The sequence below is a fragment of the Stylophora pistillata genome, chromosome 5 (assembly GCF_964205215.1).
Source record: "Stylophora pistillata chromosome 5, jaStyPist1.2, whole genome shotgun sequence".
Taxonomy (NCBI): domain Eukaryota; kingdom Metazoa; phylum Cnidaria; class Anthozoa; order Scleractinia; family Pocilloporidae; genus Stylophora; species Stylophora pistillata.
In genome coordinates this window covers 40344105-40362995 of record NC_142523.1, presented here as the reverse complement: position 1 = coordinate 40362995, position 18891 = coordinate 40344105, and the positions used below count along the sequence as shown (strand labels likewise).

At 50.6% G+C, this 18891-nt stretch overlaps 1 protein-coding gene across 1 annotated transcript; it reads left to right on the top strand.

Moving 5' to 3' along the window:
* The first annotated feature begins 991 nt into the window (after positions 1–991).
* On the top strand, positions 992–2446 carry LOC148731938 (uncharacterized). Its single transcript, XM_088761414.1, has one exon. The coding sequence runs from the start codon at positions 1217–1219 to the stop codon at positions 2207–2209; it is 993 nt and encodes a 330-aa protein (XP_088617540.1). The 5' UTR covers positions 992–1216; the 3' UTR covers positions 2210–2446.
* The last annotated feature ends 16445 nt before the right edge of the window (positions 2447–18891 follow it).

Sequence of the window (18891 nt, the reverse complement as noted above, 5' to 3'; positions counted from 1 at the left end):
TGTGCCAAGAACCTGAAACGCATGCAAAGCAGTTAAAACTCAATGGGCGCGTACAAAAGTCCCATAGGATTACAGCATGAAAAACACGCCTCTCAGAAATAGGGCAAGGCCTAGTGGCATGCCTGCAAAGTCCAAGGAAACGTTCCGGGGAGGCATGTTCTCACCCATGCCAAAGATCTGAAACGCAGGCGAAGCAGCTGAAACACAATGGGCGCGTGGAGTCTAGTCCCATGAGAACCTCGGGAAGAGACACACGCCTCTCCGAAATAGGGCAAGGCCGAGTGGCATGCCTGCAACGTCCAAGCAAACGTGCCGGGGAGGCATGTTCTCACCTATGCCAAAAACTTGAACTGCAGGCAAAGAAGCTGAAACTCAATGGGCGCGTAGACTAGTCCCATGGTAACCTCGGCATGAAAAACACGCCTTTCAAAAAAAGGGCAAGGCCGAGTGGCATGCCTGCAAAGTCCGAGGAAACGTGCCGGGGAGGCATGTTCTCACCCATGCCAAAGATCTGAAACGCAGCCCAAGCAGCTGAAACTCAATAAGCGCGTGGAGTCTGGTCCCATAGGAACCTCGGCATGAGACACACGTCTCTCAGAAATAGGGCATAGCCGAGTGGCATGCCTGCAAAGTCTGAGCAAATCTACTGGGGAGGCATGTTCTGACCCATGCAAAATATCTGAAACGCAGGCCAAGCAGCTGAAACTCAATGGGCGCGTAGTCTAGGCTCATGGGAGCCTCGCCATGAAACACACGCCTCTCAGAAATAGGGCAAGGCCGAGTGGCATGCCTGCAAAGTCCGAGCAAACGTACTGGGGAGGCATGTTCTGACCCATGCCAAAGATCTGAAACGCAGGCCAAGCAGCTGAAACTCAATGGGCGCGTAGTCTAGTCCCATGGAAATCTTAATGATACTCGCATGATGGCGTGCGGACGTGTATCTGAAGGCTCCACGAATTCCGCCGAATTTGTTGCCACTGAACTTTCTTCATCTCCCTTAAACCAATATCTACATTGGGACGACAAACAAAGTCTATTCAAGTGGAAAGGGAGCCTAACACAACTTCAGGAATTTTGTTCGAAAGTCCTAAATTTGGAAGTTTCTGCCACCGCGAGTCCCTCTGAAAGGTCTAGTTCTTTGAAGTCGAAGACAATCACGCTGGTTTTATTTAACAGTACCGGTACCCTTCAAGTCCAAGGTCCGGATACAAAAGCAATGAAAGCCAAACTGAAGAAGCTACTCCAGATACCGGCTGATGACGACTCAGTTATTCTCGTGAATGAAGAAGCTTCTACTCCGGCGTTCAACAAGAATGCCAAATCAGTACAAGAGGAGTTGGACTGTCTGAAATCTGAAGTGCTGAACATATGGGCTCATATAAAAGAGAAACCTAATGAGGAAGACCTGAGATCCGAAAATTCTCGACTTAGGGAGATAATTCTATCTTTGAAGGAAGAGAATAAAAAGTTAGTCCAAGAACGCGATTCTTTAAGTTTTGCATTGCAAATCGTATCCAGAGAAGCAGCTACTCAATGCCGTTCAATGAGTAACACCTCTAACGAACATACCATTGTCCAAAATATGGATGAGTCAACACCTTGCGCCAACAAAGAACAAGGCTTCATTGTGAAATCAAAGAACAAAAGAAAGAAATCGAAAGGTAAAGGAGGTCCTAATAACACCCTGACAGGAAAAGAATCCGAACCCGAAAAACAACCAAAAGAGCGCACAACCCTGCTCATAGGAGATTCGATGATCTCAAGAATACCTGGAAAAGATCTGGGAAAAGCAGTTGGCCACAGGGTTATAGTCAAGCCTTTCTCGGGCGCTACGACAATGGCCATGAATCACTATCTCAAGCCAAATCTGGAATCTTCGCCCAATGAAGTGATTTTACACATTGGGACTAATGATCTTAAAACCAGGGAACCAAAGGCTGTTGCGGAATCGATCGTGGATCTCGCGAGACAGATCGAGAGCACCTGCGATACTACAGTTACGCTGTCGGAGCTTGTATGCAGAAAAGATAAGCTGGACCAAGCAGTGAAAACAGCCAACAAGCATCTAAAGAAGTTCTGCCATCAAAATGGATGGAAATTAATCCATCATGAGAACATATCTGATAGTGGACTCAACAAAGGTGGACTGCACTTAAATTTTAAAGGTAATGAGCAGTTTTATAATAATTTTAAATCGCACCTAGAATGAGATAATGTGCTGTCCGTCAATGCCGTGCGGGATCAATTAAACAACCAAAAAGACGAAAAATCTGTCTCAATATTGCCTCCTTTGCGCGGTTTTAGAATGGCATCACTCAATATTAATCAATTAATTACTCATATAGACGAATTAAGAATCATATTAGCAAATAATGATATCGATATTGTTTCCATAAATGAAACGAAACTGAACGAGAGTATTCGAGATCAAGAAGTTCATATTCCGGGATACGTAATAGTTCGCCGCGACAGACTAACAAAATGCGGCGGAGGGGTATGCTTCTATGTAAAAACTTTAATCAACTTTACAGTACGAAATGACCTACACATGGATACACTAGAAAATCTTTGCTTGGAAGTCCATAAGCCAAATTCAAAATCTTTTGTGATTGTTACTTGGTACAGACCACCTGACTCTCCTATTGGCATTTTTTCACTTTTTGAATCCCTAATTGGGAGATTGGATAGTGAAAATGTAGAATTTTTTGTACTGGGAGACATGAACTGTGACATGATCACGACTCGATATGACAATAACACATCCAAATTAAGGAGTATTGCTGATGTCTACGGACTCGAGCAGCTTATCTCTGAACCGACAAGGATAACACCCACCTCATCAACTCTAATTGATTTAATCTATACCAACTGCTCGGATAAGATTGCATGTTCGGGAGTTTGTCATATCGGAATAAGTGATCATAGCATGGTGTATGTATATAGAAAACTTTCCCTGAATGGGATGTCTAACGGACATAATTCTATTACATACAGAAATTTCCGAAATTTCGATCGCCAAAAGTTTCGTTATGATATTCTATCTCAATGTTGGGATAATGTATACGAGTCTTCCAACCCAAACGTGATGTGGCAGCAATGGAAATGTACATTTCTGGCTATCGCTGACAAACATGCCCCACTGAAAACGATGCGCGTTCGTTCACGGAGTTCTCCGTGGATTACCTCTGAATTGAAAGACCTTACGCATAATAGAGACATATTAAAAATCAAAGCTGGCAAGACAAATGATCCTAACGATTGGGCATTATTTAAGAAACAAAGAAATATAGTCAATAAGCAAATACGCTCAGCTAAGCCAGCTTATTACCAAAATAGTTTTAATAAGCAAACCATTGACTCCCGAAAGACCTGGCAGACTATAAACGAGCTAACTTCTCGAAAATCTGGGAAAACGCCAGTGGCGTCACTAAAAGTGAACGGATTAACGATAACTAATCCGTTGGAGCTATCAAACGAATTCAATAACCACTTTGCTAATATTGGTCCAAAACTTGCCAGTGAGCTAAATTGTGATAGTGGTAGCTATCAAAGATATCTTACCGCAACAGATAAACGGTTTAAGCTCCAACCCACCAATCCAACTAAAGTATTTTCACTTTTAAATAAACTAGACAAGTCAAAAGCAACAGGCCTTGACAAAATATCTGCTAGGCTTATCAGGGAATGTGCTGATCTCATTTGTGTGCCGATATGTGATATTTTCAATCAATCTATTAGCCAAGGGACGTTCCCAGACGACTGGAAATAGGCAAGGATTACCCCTCTTTATAAACAAGGTGACCGCGGTGATGCTAACAATTACCGCCCAATATCGGTGATTCCAATAATGGCGAAGGTGTTTGAAAGGATAGTTTATGAACAGTTATATGCCTATTTGGAAGAGCACGATATTTTATGTCAAAACCAATCAGGGTTTCGTGCTAATCATTCGACTGTAACAGCTTTGTTGGAAGCGACAGATTCTTGGGCATATAATATTGATAACGAGAAAATCAATGGAGTCATTTTTCTAGATTTTAAAAAAGCTTTTGACACTGTTGATCATCAGATCCTTCTATAGAAACTAAACTATTATGGTATACATGGAAAATCTTTCAGATGGTTTCAGTCATATTTGGAAAACCGAACACAAAAATGCTCTGTCAACGGGTCGCTATCCAGTAGCTACTCGTTGACTTGCGGCGTCCCTCAAGGGACCATTCTCGGTCCATTATTGTTCTTATTATATATCAACGATCTTCCAAATTGCTTATCAAATTGTAAACCGAGAATGTATGCCGATGACACGCACCTCACATATGCGGGAAGCAATCTTGAGAACGTTCAGTTTTGTCTAAATGAAGACCTAGAAAACGTCTTCAACTGGCTACAAGCGAACAAACTCACGTTGAACATGACTAAAACCGAATTCATGCTAATAGGGTCGAGGCAGAGACTGAATACTCTCACAGCTTCACCAACAATTAGAATGAACAATACTCAAGTGAGCCAGGTTTCAGCTACAAAATCGCTTGGTGTAATAATAGACGATAAACTCGATTGGCATAGTCACATCGAAAAACTAACGAAAAAGATCGCCTCTGGTATCGGGGCCCTAAAGCGAATTAGGCACCTGATCCCAGCATCAACCTTACATCTCATCTACCAAGCTTTAGTAAAACCTCACTTTGATTACTGTGACATTGTTTGGGGTAGCTGTGGGAAAACGCTACGAGACAAACTGCAGAAATTGCAGAATAGAGCAGCCCGTGTGTTGACATTCTCTAACTATGATGCTGATGCAACTGAGCTACTCGAGTTTTTAGGGTGGAAAAATCTTGCACGCCAGCAGGAAATCCATGATGTTTAGATGTCTGCACGGGCTAGCTCCAAGGTATCTATATTCAAAGTTTACGTGGCGTGACTCTGCTTATGACCTCAGGGACTCTGAACATAAGCTTAATGTTCCACTACCGCGCGCTAATTATTACAGAAAAAGCTTTAGCTACAATGGCGCTACATTATGGAACAGTTTACCACGCGATATAAGGAACACAGAGTCTCTGGGGTTATTTAAACGTAAGATCAATGACATTTTTTAAGTCTAACGCACGGCATTCACGGAAAAAAGCTTTAGTGTTATAGTATGTAGTTTTTAATTTTAAATATCTTAGCGAATGTGATATGTATTTTTATAGGCTGATGAATTGATCGTGTCTAAATAAAGATTACAATACAATACAATACAATACAAACCTCGGCACGAAACACACGCCTCTCAGAAATAGGGAAAGGCCGAGTGGCAAGCCTTCAAAGTCCGAGCAAACGTGCCGGGAAGGCATATTCTGACCCATGCCAAAGATCTGAAACGCAGGCCAAGCAGCCGGAACTTAATAAGCGCGTAGACTAGTCCCATGGAAACCTTGGCATGAAATACACGTTTCTCAGAAATAGGGCAAGGCAAAGTGGCGTGCCTGCAAAGACCGAGCAAACGTGCCGGGGAGGCATGTTCTGACCCATGCCAAAGATCTGGAACGCAGGCCAAGCAGCTGAAACTCAATGGGCGCGTGGACTCTAGTCCCATGGGAGCCTCGTCATGAAAAGCACGCCTCTCAGAAATAGGGCAAGGCCGAGTGGCAGGCCTGCAAAGTCCGAGCAAACGTGACGGGGAGGCATGTTCTCACCCATGCCAAAGATCTGAAACGCAGGCCAAGCAGCTGAAACACAATGGGCGCGTGGAGTTTAGTCCCATGGGAACCTCGGCATGAAAAGCACGCCTCTCAGAAATAGGGCAAGGCCGAGTGGCATCCCTGGAAAATCCGAGCAAACGTGCTGGGGAGGCATGTTTTGACCCATGCCAAGGATCTCAAACGCAGGCCAAGCAGCTGAAACTCAATAGGCGCGTGGACTCTCGTCCCATGGGAACCTCGGCATGAAAGGCACGCCTCTCAGAAATAGGGCAAGGCCGAGTGGCATGCCTGCAAAGTCCAAGCAAACGTTCCGGGGAGGCATGTTTTCACCCATGACAAAGATCTGAAACGCAGCCCAAGCAGCTGAAACTCAATGGGCGCGTGGATTCTAGTACCATGGGAACCTCGGCAGGAAAAGCACGCCTCTCAGAATTAGGGCAAGGCCGAGTGGCATGCCTGCAAAGTCCGAGTAAACGTGCCGGGGAGGCAGGTTCTCACCCATGCCAAAGATCTGAAACGCAGGCCAAGCAGCCTAAACAGAATGGACTTGTGGACTCTAGTCCCATGGGAACCTTGGCATGAAACACACGCCTCTCAGAAATAGGGCAGAGCCGAGTGGTATGCCTGCTAAGTCCGAGGAAACGTGCCTTGGATGCATGTTCTGACCCATGCCAAAGATCTGAAACGCAGGCCAAGCTGCTGAAACTCAATGGGCGCGTAGACTAGTACCATGGGAACCTCGGCATGAAAAGCACGCCTCTTAGACTTAGGGCAAGGCCGAGTGGCATGCCTGCAAATTCTGAGCAAACGTGCCGGGGAAGCATGTTCTCACCCATGCCAAAGATCTGAAACGCAGGCCAAGCAGCTGAAACTCAATGGGCACGTGGACTATTCTCATGGGAACCTCGGTCTGAAGAGCACGCCTCTCAGAGATAAGGCACGCCCGAGTGGTACTCCTTCAAAGTCCGAGCAAACGTGCAGGGGAGGCATGTTCTCAGCCATGCCAAGGATCTGAAACGTAGGCCTAGCAGCTGAAACTCAATGGGCGCGTGGACTTGTCCCATGGGAATCTGGGCATGAAAACCGCGCCTCTTAGAAATAGAGAGCCTTCTCCTCACGCCTGCCACTTCTACGAAACGCATGACAACGCGACCTGAATGGATTCCCGGGTGCACTAAATACTCCCAGGGAAGTTGGGGAGTAGACACGCACCTCCTGCAAATCACCGGCGCCTGACTGGCAGGCGTGCGAGTGAGAGACTGTGCACTATGAGGCACATGTCCTACAGAAGGCGGTGCGCCTTGTCCTCACGCCTGCTACTTCCACGAAACGCATAAAAACGCGGCCAAAATAAAATCCCAGGTGCACTAGACCCAGGGGAACCTCGGGAATAGACGCGGAACTCCGGGAAATGAGGGGCGACGGAGTGGCATGCGTGAGAGTGAGAGGCTGTGCAAAAGGAAGGGGTGAGCCTTGTACTGAGGGCTGCCACTTCCACGAAACGCATGACAACGCGGCCTCAATGGATTCCCGGGTGCACTAAATAGTCCCAGGGGAGTTGGGGAGTAGGTGCGCACCTCCTGCAAATCACCGGCACCGGAGTGGCAGGCGTGCGAGTGAGAGGCGGTGCACGATGAGGCTTATGTGCTACTGACGGCGGTGAGCCTTGTCCTCACTCCTGCCACTTCCACGAAACGCATGACAACGCGGTCAAAATAAAATCTTAAGTGGCTTAGCCCTAGGGGAACCTCGGGAATAGACGCGCAACTCCAGGAAATCACGGGCGACGGAGCGGCATGCATGAGAGTGAGAGGCTGTGCAAAAGGAAGGGGTGAGCCATGTACTCAAGCCTGCCACTTCCACGAAACGGATGACAACGCGGCCTGAATGGATTCCCGGTTGCACTACATAGTCCCAGAGGAGTTGGGGAGTAGGCGCGCACATCCTGCAAATGACCGGCGCCGGAGTTGCAGGCGTGCTAGTAAGAGGCTGTGCAAAAGAAGGGGGTGAGCCTTGAACTCAGTCTTGCCACTTCCACGAGACCCATGACAACGCGGCTAAAATGGATTCCCGGGTGTACTAGATAGTCCCAGGGGAGTTGGAAAGTAGGCGCACACCTCCTGCAAATCACCGGCGCCGGATTGGCAGCCGTGGGAGTGAGAGGCTGTGCAAAGGAAGGGGCTGAGCCTTGAACTCAGTCCTGCCACTTCCAAGAGACACATGAGAACGCGGCAAAAATGGATTCCCGGGTGCACTAGATAGTCCCATGGGGAGTCTGGGAGTAGGCGCGCACCTCCTGCAAATCACCGGCACCAGAGTGGCAGGCGTGCGAGTGGGAGGCTGTGCAAAAGAAGAGGGTGAGCCTTGACTTCAGGTCTGCCACTTCCACGAGACACATGACAACACGGCAAAAATGGATACCCGGGTGCACTAGATAGTCCCAGGGGAGTTGGGGAGTAGGCGCGCACCTTCTGAAAATCACCGGCGCCGGAGTGGCAGGCGTGCGAGTGAAAAGCTGTGCAAAAGAGGGTGGTGAGAGTTGAACTCAGGCCTTCCACTTCCACGAGACACATGACAACGCGACCAAAATAGATTCCCGGGTGCACTAGATAGTTACAGGGGAGTTGGGGAGTAAGCGCGCATCTCCTGCAAATTACTGGCGCCGGAGTTGCAGGCGTGCGAGGGAGAGGCTGTGCAAAAGAAGGGGGTGAGCCTTGAACTCAGTCTTGCCACTTCCACGAGACACATGACAACGCGCCCAAATGGATTCCCGGGTGCACTAGATAGTCCCATGGGAGTTGAGGAGTAAGCGAACATCTCCTGCAACTAACCGGCTCCGGAGTGGCAGGCGTGCAAGTGGGAAGTTGTGCAAAAGAAGGGGGTGAGCCTTGAACTCAGGCCTGCCACTTCCACAAGACACATGACAACGCGGCAAAAATGGATTCCCGGGTGCACTAGATAGTCCAAGGGGAGTTGGGAAGTAGACGCGCACCTCCTGCAAATCACCGGCACCGGAGTGGCATGCGTGCGAGTGAGAGGGTGTGCAAAAGAAGGGGGTAAGCCTTGAACTTAGTCCTACCACTTCCACGAGACACCTGACAACGCGGCCAAAATGGATTCCCGGGTGCACTAGAAAGTCCCAGAGGAGTTGGAGAGTAGGCATGCACCTCCTGCAAGTCACCGGCGCCGGAGTGGCAGGCGTGCGCGTGAGAAGCTCTGCAAAAAGAAGAAGGTGAGCCTTGAACTCAGGCCTCCCACTACCACAAGACACATGAGAACGCGGCGAAAATGGTTTCCACTGTGCACTAGATAGTCCCAGGGGAGTTGGGGAGTGGGCGCGCACCTTCTGCAAATCACCGGCGCCAAAGTGCCAGGCGTGCGAGTGAGAAGCTGTGCAAAAGAAGGGGTTGAGCCTTGAACTCAGGCCTGCCACTTCCACGAGAGACATGACAACGCGGCCAAAATGGATTCCCGGGTGCACTAGATAGTCCGAGGGGAGTTGGGGAGTTTTCGCGCACCTCTTGCAAATAACCGGCGCCGGAGTGGTAGGCGTGCGAGTGAGAGGCTGTGCAAAAGAAGGGGGTGAGCCTTGAACTAGGGCCTGCCACTTCCACGAGGCACATGACAACGCGGCCAAAAACAATTTCCGGGTGCAGAGGATAGTCCCAGTGGAGTTGGGGAGTAGGCACCCACCTCCTGCAAATCACTGGGGTAGGAGTGGCTTGCGTGCGAGTGAGAGACTGTGCAAAAGAAGGGGGTGAACCTTGAACTCAGGCCTGCCACTTCCACGAGACACATGACAACGCTGCCAAAATCGATTTCTGGGTGCACTAGATACTCCCAGGGGAGTTGGGGAGTAGGCAAGCACCTCCTGCAAATCACCGGCGCCGGAGTGGCAGGCGTGCGAGTAGAGGCTGTGCAAAAGAAGGGGGTGAGCCTTGAACTCAGGCTTGCACGTCCATGAGACACATGACAACGCGACCAAAGTAGATTTTCGGGTGCACTAGATAGTCCCAAGGGAGTTGGGGAGTAGACGCGCACCTGCTGCAAATCACCGGCGCAGGAGTGGCAGGCGTGCGAATAAGAGGCTGTCCACTATGAGGCACATGTGCTACAGAAAGCGGTGAGCCTTGTCCTCACATCTGCTACTTCCACGAAACCCATGACAACGCGGCCTTAATGGATTCCCGGGTGCACTAGATAGTCCCAGGGGAGTTGGGGAGTAGACGCGCACCTCCTGCAAGTCACTGGTGCAGGAGTGGCAGGCGTGTGAGTGAGAGGCTGTGCACTATGAGGCACATGTGCTACAGAGGGCGGTGAGCCTTGTTCTCACGCCTTCCGCTTCCACGAAACCCATGACAACGCGGCCTGAATGGATTCCCGGGTGCACTAGATAGTCCCAGGGGAGTTGGGAAGTAGACGCGCACCTCCTGAAAATCACCGACGCCGGAGTGGCAGGCGTGCGATTGAGAGGCTCTGCACTATGAGGCACATGTGCTACAGAAGGCGGTGAGCCTTGTCCTCACGCCTGCTACTTTCACGAAACGCATGACAACGCGGCCAAAATGAAATCCCAGGTGCACTAGATAGTCCCAGGGGAGTTGGGGAGTAGGCGCGCACCTCCTGCAAATCACCGGCGCCTGAGTGTCTGGCGTGCTAGTTAGCGGGTGTGCAAAAGGAGGGGGTGAGCCTTGTCCTCACGCCTGCAACTTCCACGAAATGCATGACAACGCGGCCAAAATGAAATCCCTGGTGTACTAGACCCAGAGGAACCTTGGGAATAGACGCGCAAATCTGGTAAATCAAGGCCGACGAGAGTGGCATGCGGGAGAGTGAGAAGCTGTGCAAAAGGAAGGGTTAAGCCTTGTACTCAGGCCTGCCACTTCCACGAAACGCAAGACAACGCGGCCTGAATGGATTTCTGGGTGCACTAGATAGTCCCAAGGGAGTTCGGGAGTAGGCACGCACCTCCCGCAAATCACCGGCGCAGGAGTGGCAGTCGTGCGATTGAAAGGCTGTGCAAAAGAAGGGGGTGAGCCTTGAACTCATGCCTGCGACTTCGACGAGACACATGACAACGCGGCGAAAAAGGATTCCCGGGTGCACTAGATAGTCCCATGGGAGTTGGGGAGTAGGCGCGCACCTCCTGCAAATCTTCGGCGCCGGAGTGGCAGGCGTGCGAGTGAGAGGCTGTGCAAAAGAAGGGGGTAAGCCTTGAACTCAGGCCTGCCACTTCCACGAGACACATGACAACGCGGCCAAAATGGATTCCCGGGTGCACTAGATATTCCCAGGGAAGTTGAGGAGTAGAAGCGCACCTCCTGCAAATCACCGGCGCCGGAGTGGCAGGCGTGCGAGTGAGAGGCTGTGCACTATGAGGCATAAGTGCTACAGAAGGCAGTGAGCCTTGTCCTCACGCCTGCCGCTTCCACGAAAGGCATGACAACGCGGCCAAAATGAAATCCCAGGTGCACTAGACCCAGGGGAGCCTCGGGAATAGACGTGCATCTTTGGGAAATCACGGGCGACGGAGTGGCATGCGTGAGAGTGAGAGGCTGTGCAAAAGGAAGGGCTAAGCCTTGTACTTAGACCTGCCACTTCCACGAAACGCATCACAACGCGGCCTGAATGGATTCCCGGGTGCACTAGATAGTCCCATGGGAGTTGGGGGTAGGCGCGCACCTCCTGCAAATCGCCGGCGCCGGAGTGGCAGGCATGCGAGTGAGAGGCTGTGTACTATGAGGTACATATGCCACAGAAGGCGGTAAGCCTTGTCCTGACGCCTGCCATCTCCACGAAACGCATGACAACGCTAGTAAAATAAAATCCCAGGTGCAGTAGACCCAGGGGATCCTCGGGAATAGACGCGCAACTCCGGGAAATCACGGGCGACGGAGTGGCATGCGTGAGAGTGAGAGGCTGTGCTAAAGGAAGGGTTGAGCTTTGTACTTAGGCCTGCCATTTCCACGAAACGCATGACAACGCGGCCTGAATGGATGCCCGGGTGCACTAGATAGTCCCAGGGGAGTTGGGGAGTAGGCGCGCACCTACCGCAAATCACCGGCGCCGGAGTGGCAGGCGTGCGAGTGAGAGGCTGTGCAAAAGATGGGGGTGAGCCTTGAACTCACCCCTGCCACTTCCACGAGACACATGACATCGCGGCCTGAAAGGAATCCCGGGTGCACTAGATAGTCTCAGGGGAGTTAGGGAGTAGGCGCGCACCTCCTGCAAATCATCGACGCGGGAGTGGCAGGCGTGCGAGTGAGAAGCTGTGCAAAAGAAGGGGGTGAGCCTTGAACTCAGACCTGCCACTTCCACGAGACACATGACAAAGCGGCCAAAATGGATTTCCGGGTGCACCGGATAGTCCCAGGGGAGTTGGGGAGTAGACGCGCACCTCCTGCAAATCACCGGCGACGGAGTGGCAGGCGTGCGTGTGAGAGGTTGTGCACTATGAGGCACATGTGCTACAGAAGGCGGTGAGACTTGTCCTCACGCCTGCCACTTTCACGAAACGCATGACAACGCGGCAAAAATGAAATCCCAGGTGCACTAGACCCAGTGGAACCTCGGGCACAGACGCGCAACTCCGGGAAATCACGGGCGACGAAGTGGCATGCGTGAGAGTTAGAGGCTGTGCACTGTGAGGCACATGTGCTAAAGAAGGAGGTCAGCCTTGTACTTAGGCCTGCTACTTCCACGAAACGCATGACAACCCAACCAAAATAGAATCTTAGGTGCACCAGTCTCAGGGGAGCCTCGGGAATTGACGCGCATTTCCTGGTAATCACGGGCGACGGAGTGGCATGCGTGAGAGTGAGAAGCTGTGCAAAGGGAATGGGTGAGCCTTGTACTCACGCCTGCCACTTCCACGAAACACATAACAACGCGGCCAAAATGGAATCCCGGGTGCATTAGATAGACCAAGGGTAGTTAAGAAGAAGACGCGCAACTCCTGGAAATTACGGGCGCCGGAGTGGCACATGTGAGAGTGAGAGTCTGTGCACTATGAGGCACATGTGCTAAAAAGGGCGGTAACACTTGTACTCACGCCTGCCATTTCCACGAAACGCATCACAACGCAGCCAAAACTAAATACCAGGTTCACTAGACCCAGGGGAATATGGGAATAGATGCGCATCTCCGGGAAATCACAGGCGCCGGAGTGGCATGCGTGAGAGTGAGAGGCTGTGCAAAAGAAGGGGGTGAGCCTTGTACTCACGCGTGCCACTTCCACAAAACACATGACAACGCGGCCAAAATGGAATCCCGGGTGCTTTAGATAGACCCAAGGGAGTTGGGGAGTAGACGCGCAACTCCCGGAAATCACGGGCGCAGGAGTGGCACGCGTGAGAGTTATAGGCTGTGCACTATAAGGCACATGTGCTAAAGAGGGCGGTGAGGCTTGTACTCACGCCTGCCACCTCCACGAAATGCATTACGACGCGGCCAAAATAAAATCCCAGGTGCACTAGACCCAGGGTAGTCGGGGAATAGACGCGCAACTCCGGGAAATCACGGGCACCGGAATGGCATGCGTTAGAGTGAGAAGCTGTGCAAAAGGAGTGGGTGAGCCTTGTACTCACGCGCGCCACTTCCACGAAACACATGACAGCGCGGTCAAAATGGAATCCCGGGTGCAATAGATAGACCCAGGAGAGTTGGGGAATAGACGCGCAACTCCTGGAAATCACAGCCACCGGAGTGGCATGCGGGAGATTGAGAGGCTGTGCACTTTGAGGCACATATGCTAAACAACGGGGTGAGCCTTGTAGTGACGCATCGCACTTCCACGAAACACAAGACAACGCGACCCAAATGGAATCCCGGGTGCACTAGATAGTCCCAGGGAAGTTGGGGAATAAACGTGCAACTTCTGCAAATCACGGGCGCCGGAGTGGCATGCGTGAGAGTGAGAGGCTGTGCCCTATGAGGCACATGTGCTAAAAAAGGGGGTCAGCTTTGTACTTACGCCTGCCACTTCCACGAAACGCATAACAACGCGACCAAAATAGAATCCCAGGTGCACTAGACGCAGGGAAACCTCCGGAATTCACGCGCATTCCTAGGAAATCACGGGCGAAGGAGTGACATGTGTGAGTGGGAAGCTGTGCAAAAGGAGGGGATGAGGCTTGTACTCACGCCTGCCTCTTCCACGAAACACATGACAACGCGGTCAAAATGGATTCCCGGGTGCACTAGATAGACCTAGGGGAGTTGGGGAGTAGACACGCAACTCCTGGAAATCACTAATGCTGGAGTGGCATGCGTGAGAGTAAGAGACTGTGCAAAAAAAGAGGGTGAGCCTTGAACTCACGCGTGCCACTTCCACGAAGCACATGACAACGCGGCCATAATGGAATCCCGGGTGCACTAGATAGACCCAGGGGAGTTGGGGAATAGACGCGCAACTCCTTGAAATCACGGGCGCCGCAGTGGCATGCGTGAGAGTGAGAGGCTGTGCACTATGAGGCACATGTGCTAAAGAAGGGGGTGAGCCTTGTACTCACGCATTGCTCTTCCACGAAACGCATGAAAACGAGGCCAAAATGGAATCCCAGGTGACTCTAACTCCGAGAAGTCACGGGCGCCGGAGTGGCATGCGTAAGAGTGAGGCACATGTGCTAAAGAAGGAGGTGAGCCTTGTAGTCACACATGCCACTTCCACGAAACGCATGACAACGCAGTCAAAATGGAATTCCAGGTGCACTAGACCCAGGGGAGCTAGTTGGGGAATAGACGCGCAACTCCGGGAAATCAGGGGCCGCGGAGTGGCATGCGTGAGAGTTAGAGGCTGTGGACTATAAGGCACATGTGCGAAAAGAGGGGGTGAGCCTTGTAGTTACGCATGCTACATCCCCAAAAAGCGTGACAACGCGGCCAAAATGGAATCCCAAGTGCACTAGACCCAGGGGAGTTGGGGAATAGACGCGCAACTCCGAGAAGTCACGGGCGCCGGAGTGGCATGCGTGAGAGTGAGGCACATGTGCAAAAATTGGGGGTGAGCCCTGCAATTACGTATGCCACTTCCACGAAACGCATAACAACGCGGCCAAAATGGAGTCCCATTTGCACTAGACACAGGGGAGTTAGTTGGGGAATAGTCGCGCAGCTCTGGGAAGTCAGAGGCGCCGGAGTTGCATGCGTGAGAGTGAGGCACATGTGCGAAAGAAGGGGATGAGCCGTGTACTCACGCAAGCCACTTCCCCAAAACGCATGACAACGCGGCCAAAATGGAATCCCAGGTGCACTAGACCCAGGGAAATTGGGGAATAGACGCACAACTCCGGGAAGTTACGGGCGCCGGAGTGGCTTGCGTGAGAATGAGGCACATGTGCGAAAGAAGGGGGTGATCCTTGTAGTCACGCATGCCACTTCCACGAAACGCATGAAAACGCGGCCAAAATGGAATCCCAGGTGCACTAGACCCAGGGAAATTGGGGAATAGACGCACAACTCCGGGAAATTACGGGCGCCGGAGTGGCTTGCGTGTGAATGAGGCACATGTGCGAAAGAAGGTGTGAGCGTTGGACGCACGCATGCCACTTCCACGAAACACATGACAATGCGGCCAAAATGGAATCCCAGGTTGACTAGACGCAAGGGACCTCGGGAATAGACGCGCAACTCCGGGAAATCAGGGGAGGCGGAGTGGCATGCGTGAGAGTGCGTCTCCCCGCACTATGAGGCACATGTGCGAGGCAGGGGGAGAGCGTTCAACTCACGCATGCCACTTCCACGAAACGCATGATAACGCAGCCAAAATGGAAGCTTAAGTTCTCTAAACCTAAGGGATTTCGACAATAGACGCGCAACTCCGGGAAACTAGGGGCGCCGGAGTGGCATTCGTGAGAGTGTGTCCTTCCGCACTAAGAGGCACATGTGCGAAGCAAGGGGTGAGCGTTGCACGCACGTATGCCACTTCCACAAAACGCACGACAATGCGGCCAAAATGGAATCTCAGGTTCACCAGACCCAAGGGACCTCGGGAATAGACGGGCAACTCCGGGAAACCAGGGGAGACGGAGTGGCATGCGCGAGCGTGCATCCCCCCACACTATGAGGCACATGTGCGAAGCAAGGGGTGAGCGTTGCACTCACGCATGCCACTTCAACGAAACGCATGAGAACGCGGCCAAAATGGAATCCAAGGTTAACTAGACCGTAGGGATTTCGGGAATAGACGTGCAACTCCGGAAAATCAGGGGCGCCGGAGTGGCATGCTTGAGAGTGTGTCCTACCGCACTAAGAGGCACATGTGCGAAACAAGGGGTGAGCGCTGCACTCACCCATGCCACTTCCACGAAACGGATGACAACGCGGCCAAAATGGAATCCCAGGTTAACTAGACCCAAGGGATTTCGAGAATAGACGCGCAACTCCGGAAAATCAGGGGCGCCGGAGTGGCATGCTTGAGAGTGTGTCCTACCGCACTAAGAGGCACATGTGCGAAACAAGGGGTGAGCGCTGCACTCACCCATGCCACTTCCACGAAACGCATGACAACGCGGCCAAAATGGAATCCCAGGTTAACTAGACCCAAAGGAGTTCGGAATAGACGTGCAAGTCCGGGAAATCACGGACGCCGGAGTGGCATGCGTGAGAGTCAGTTCCACCTGCGTCGAAGACACGTGTGCAAAGCAAGGGGTGAGCTCTGCACGCGCGCATGCCACTTCTAGGAAATGCATGACAACGCGGCCAAAATGGAGTCACAGGCTCACTAAACCCAAGGGAGTTCGGGATTAGACGCGCAGCTGCGGGAAATCATGGACGCCGGAGTGGCATGCGTGAGAGTCAGTCCCAACGCACTCTGAGGCACAAGTGCAAATTAGTGGGTGAGCCTTGCACGCACGCATGCCACTCTTAGGAAACGCATGGCAATGGGGTAAAATGCAATCCCAGGTTCACTAGACCAAGGGACTTCGGGAATAGTCGCGCATTTCCGGGAAATCACGGGCGGCGGAGTGGAATGCGTGAGAATGAGTCCCTCTGCACTCTGAGCCGCCTGTGCAAACTAATGGGTGAGGTTTGTACTCACGCATGCCAGTTTTAGGTGACGTATGCCACTGCGACGCCCTTGATTTCCCGTAGTTGCGCGTCTATTCCCGAGGTTCCTTGGGACTAGTCAACCTGGGATTCCATTTTGGTCGCGTTGGCATCCGTTAGCTACAATATGCGTGCGTGAGTACAAGCCTGACTTCTTTGTTTTTACTTGTGCCTTAGAGTGAGGTGGGACTTACTATCACGCATAGCACTTTGGCGTCCCTGATTTCCCGGAGGTGCGCGTCTATTTACGATGTCTTTTGGGTCTATTAAACCTGGGATTCCATTTTAGTAGCGTTGATATCCGTTAGCTAGAAGTGGCGTGCGTGAGTACAAGTCTCACCTCCTGGTTTGCACTTGAGCCTTAGAGTGCGGTGTGACTCACTATCACCAATAGCTTTTTGTCGCCCCTGATCTCCCGGAGTTGAGCGTGTTGTTGATTCATTTTTGTGCCGGCGAGGCTTTTTGGTAGCATTTCCAGCATTGACATGGTAATGATTTTTGTAGGTACTGCAAAGCCAACAGAGTAGACCGGCTAAGGGAGTTTCGAATGCCCTATCAAGCAATCTTCTTTTTGTTTCCTCGATGTTCAAGAGTGTTGTGCAAGTTCCACCTCAAGACAAGGGCACTGGTTTTAAAGCCTTGCGCTTAGATAAATTCGAGGGAAATTACTTTAAGGGTAGTGATGATGATGATCTAAGCAATGACCCTAACAAGTTTGATAATAGTGATCGAAAAACCGAGGGGAAAAAAACAAAACAAAACAAAAAAACAAAAACAAACTCGTTGGACTTTAGAAAGTGCCCACGATACACTGACTAGTACTGATGAGTGCACTATTTGCCACAAAAACACAAACTCATTTTATTGCCTTTCCACTTTCGAGTTATGGGTGTTACGAAAACGAAGACCCTCGAAAACGAAGACGTAAGACCTAAGACCCGGTCTTCGTTTTCGTAGTACGAAAACGAAGACCCTGCATTAACCAAAAGAATTGCTTACTTTTTAAGGATAATTTTCCAGCAGAGAAAGCTTAACGACCGTCAGAATCTATTTTAGCTATGAAATACAGTAGAAATTGATTATTTATTGACAGAGCCCAAGAGTCATTTTTCCTGTACAGAACGCATTCTCTGTTATTCTGTCACGCAATGCTAACTATAAATCAAAGGCGGCTAGCGTTCGAATTCTGCCTGCTGTTCCAGAATAATAATATGTGTTGTAAGTTTACCCGAGGAAACCCTCGAGAATATCAACACCAAATTGGCTAGCATAGCGAAACAGAACAGACAAGAAGGGCGTATGATAATACGGGTAGTATAATAATGGGAAGAAACGCGTGAAGTGTAATGTATTTTATTACACGACTCGGGCAGTCAGAGGGCCAATAACTAAAATCAACCAATCAAAATGCTCTATTGCCGGTCCAATATTCTCTAAGTATTGGACCGGGCACTGTCCCTAATGGTCCCGAATGATACCGCAATTGTGTCCCTTTGAACCTCAGTCGTATAGTAAATCTCTTATTAACCAAGCTTGCTCGGGACCGTACTGGAAGAATATCGGCCCTCGGTCTTTTTTGTACGGACCTCCCTGCGCTCGGTCCGTACTGTGAAGACCTCGGGCCGATATTCTCCCAGTACGGCCCTCGCGCTTGGTTAATAAGATATATATATTACTAAGCGTTGTTGCTGTTTAATGAGTGTTTAAGTTGTAATTTCTACGGTTTTTTTACTACTGGGTCTTCGTTTTGGTACTACGAAAACGAAGACCGGGTCTTAGGTCTTAGGTCTTCGTTTTCGAAGGTCTTCGTTTTCGTAACACCCTTCGAGTTATCGCACAGATGCCGTGAAATCTAGAACTTGTTGAGTTAGAAGTCATTGCCTGAAAAAAACACTACCCAAATGTCAACAGTCGACAAAAGAGAGCCAAATTCCTTTTTGCTTCTTCTAGGCTTCTTTTTCCAATTTCTGTTGGTGTCGGAAGAATATTTTCCTCTAATATCAAACATTGCAAATACAGTAAAAGCCCGCGTGTAAGAACCTGATGTTTTTTTCATGTCTGGCAAAATAGGTTCTTATGTTTGGGGGTATTTACCGACAACTTAAGCAAAACAGGTTCTTAAAATATCTTAAATGAAAATTCCATTAAATAATTA

What these genes read in the sequence shown, in the direction of transcription:
- LOC148731938 (XM_088761414.1), top strand. Translation starts at nt 1,217, where the DNA reads ATGAAAGCCAAACTGAAGAAGCTACTCCAGATACCGGCTGATGACGAC.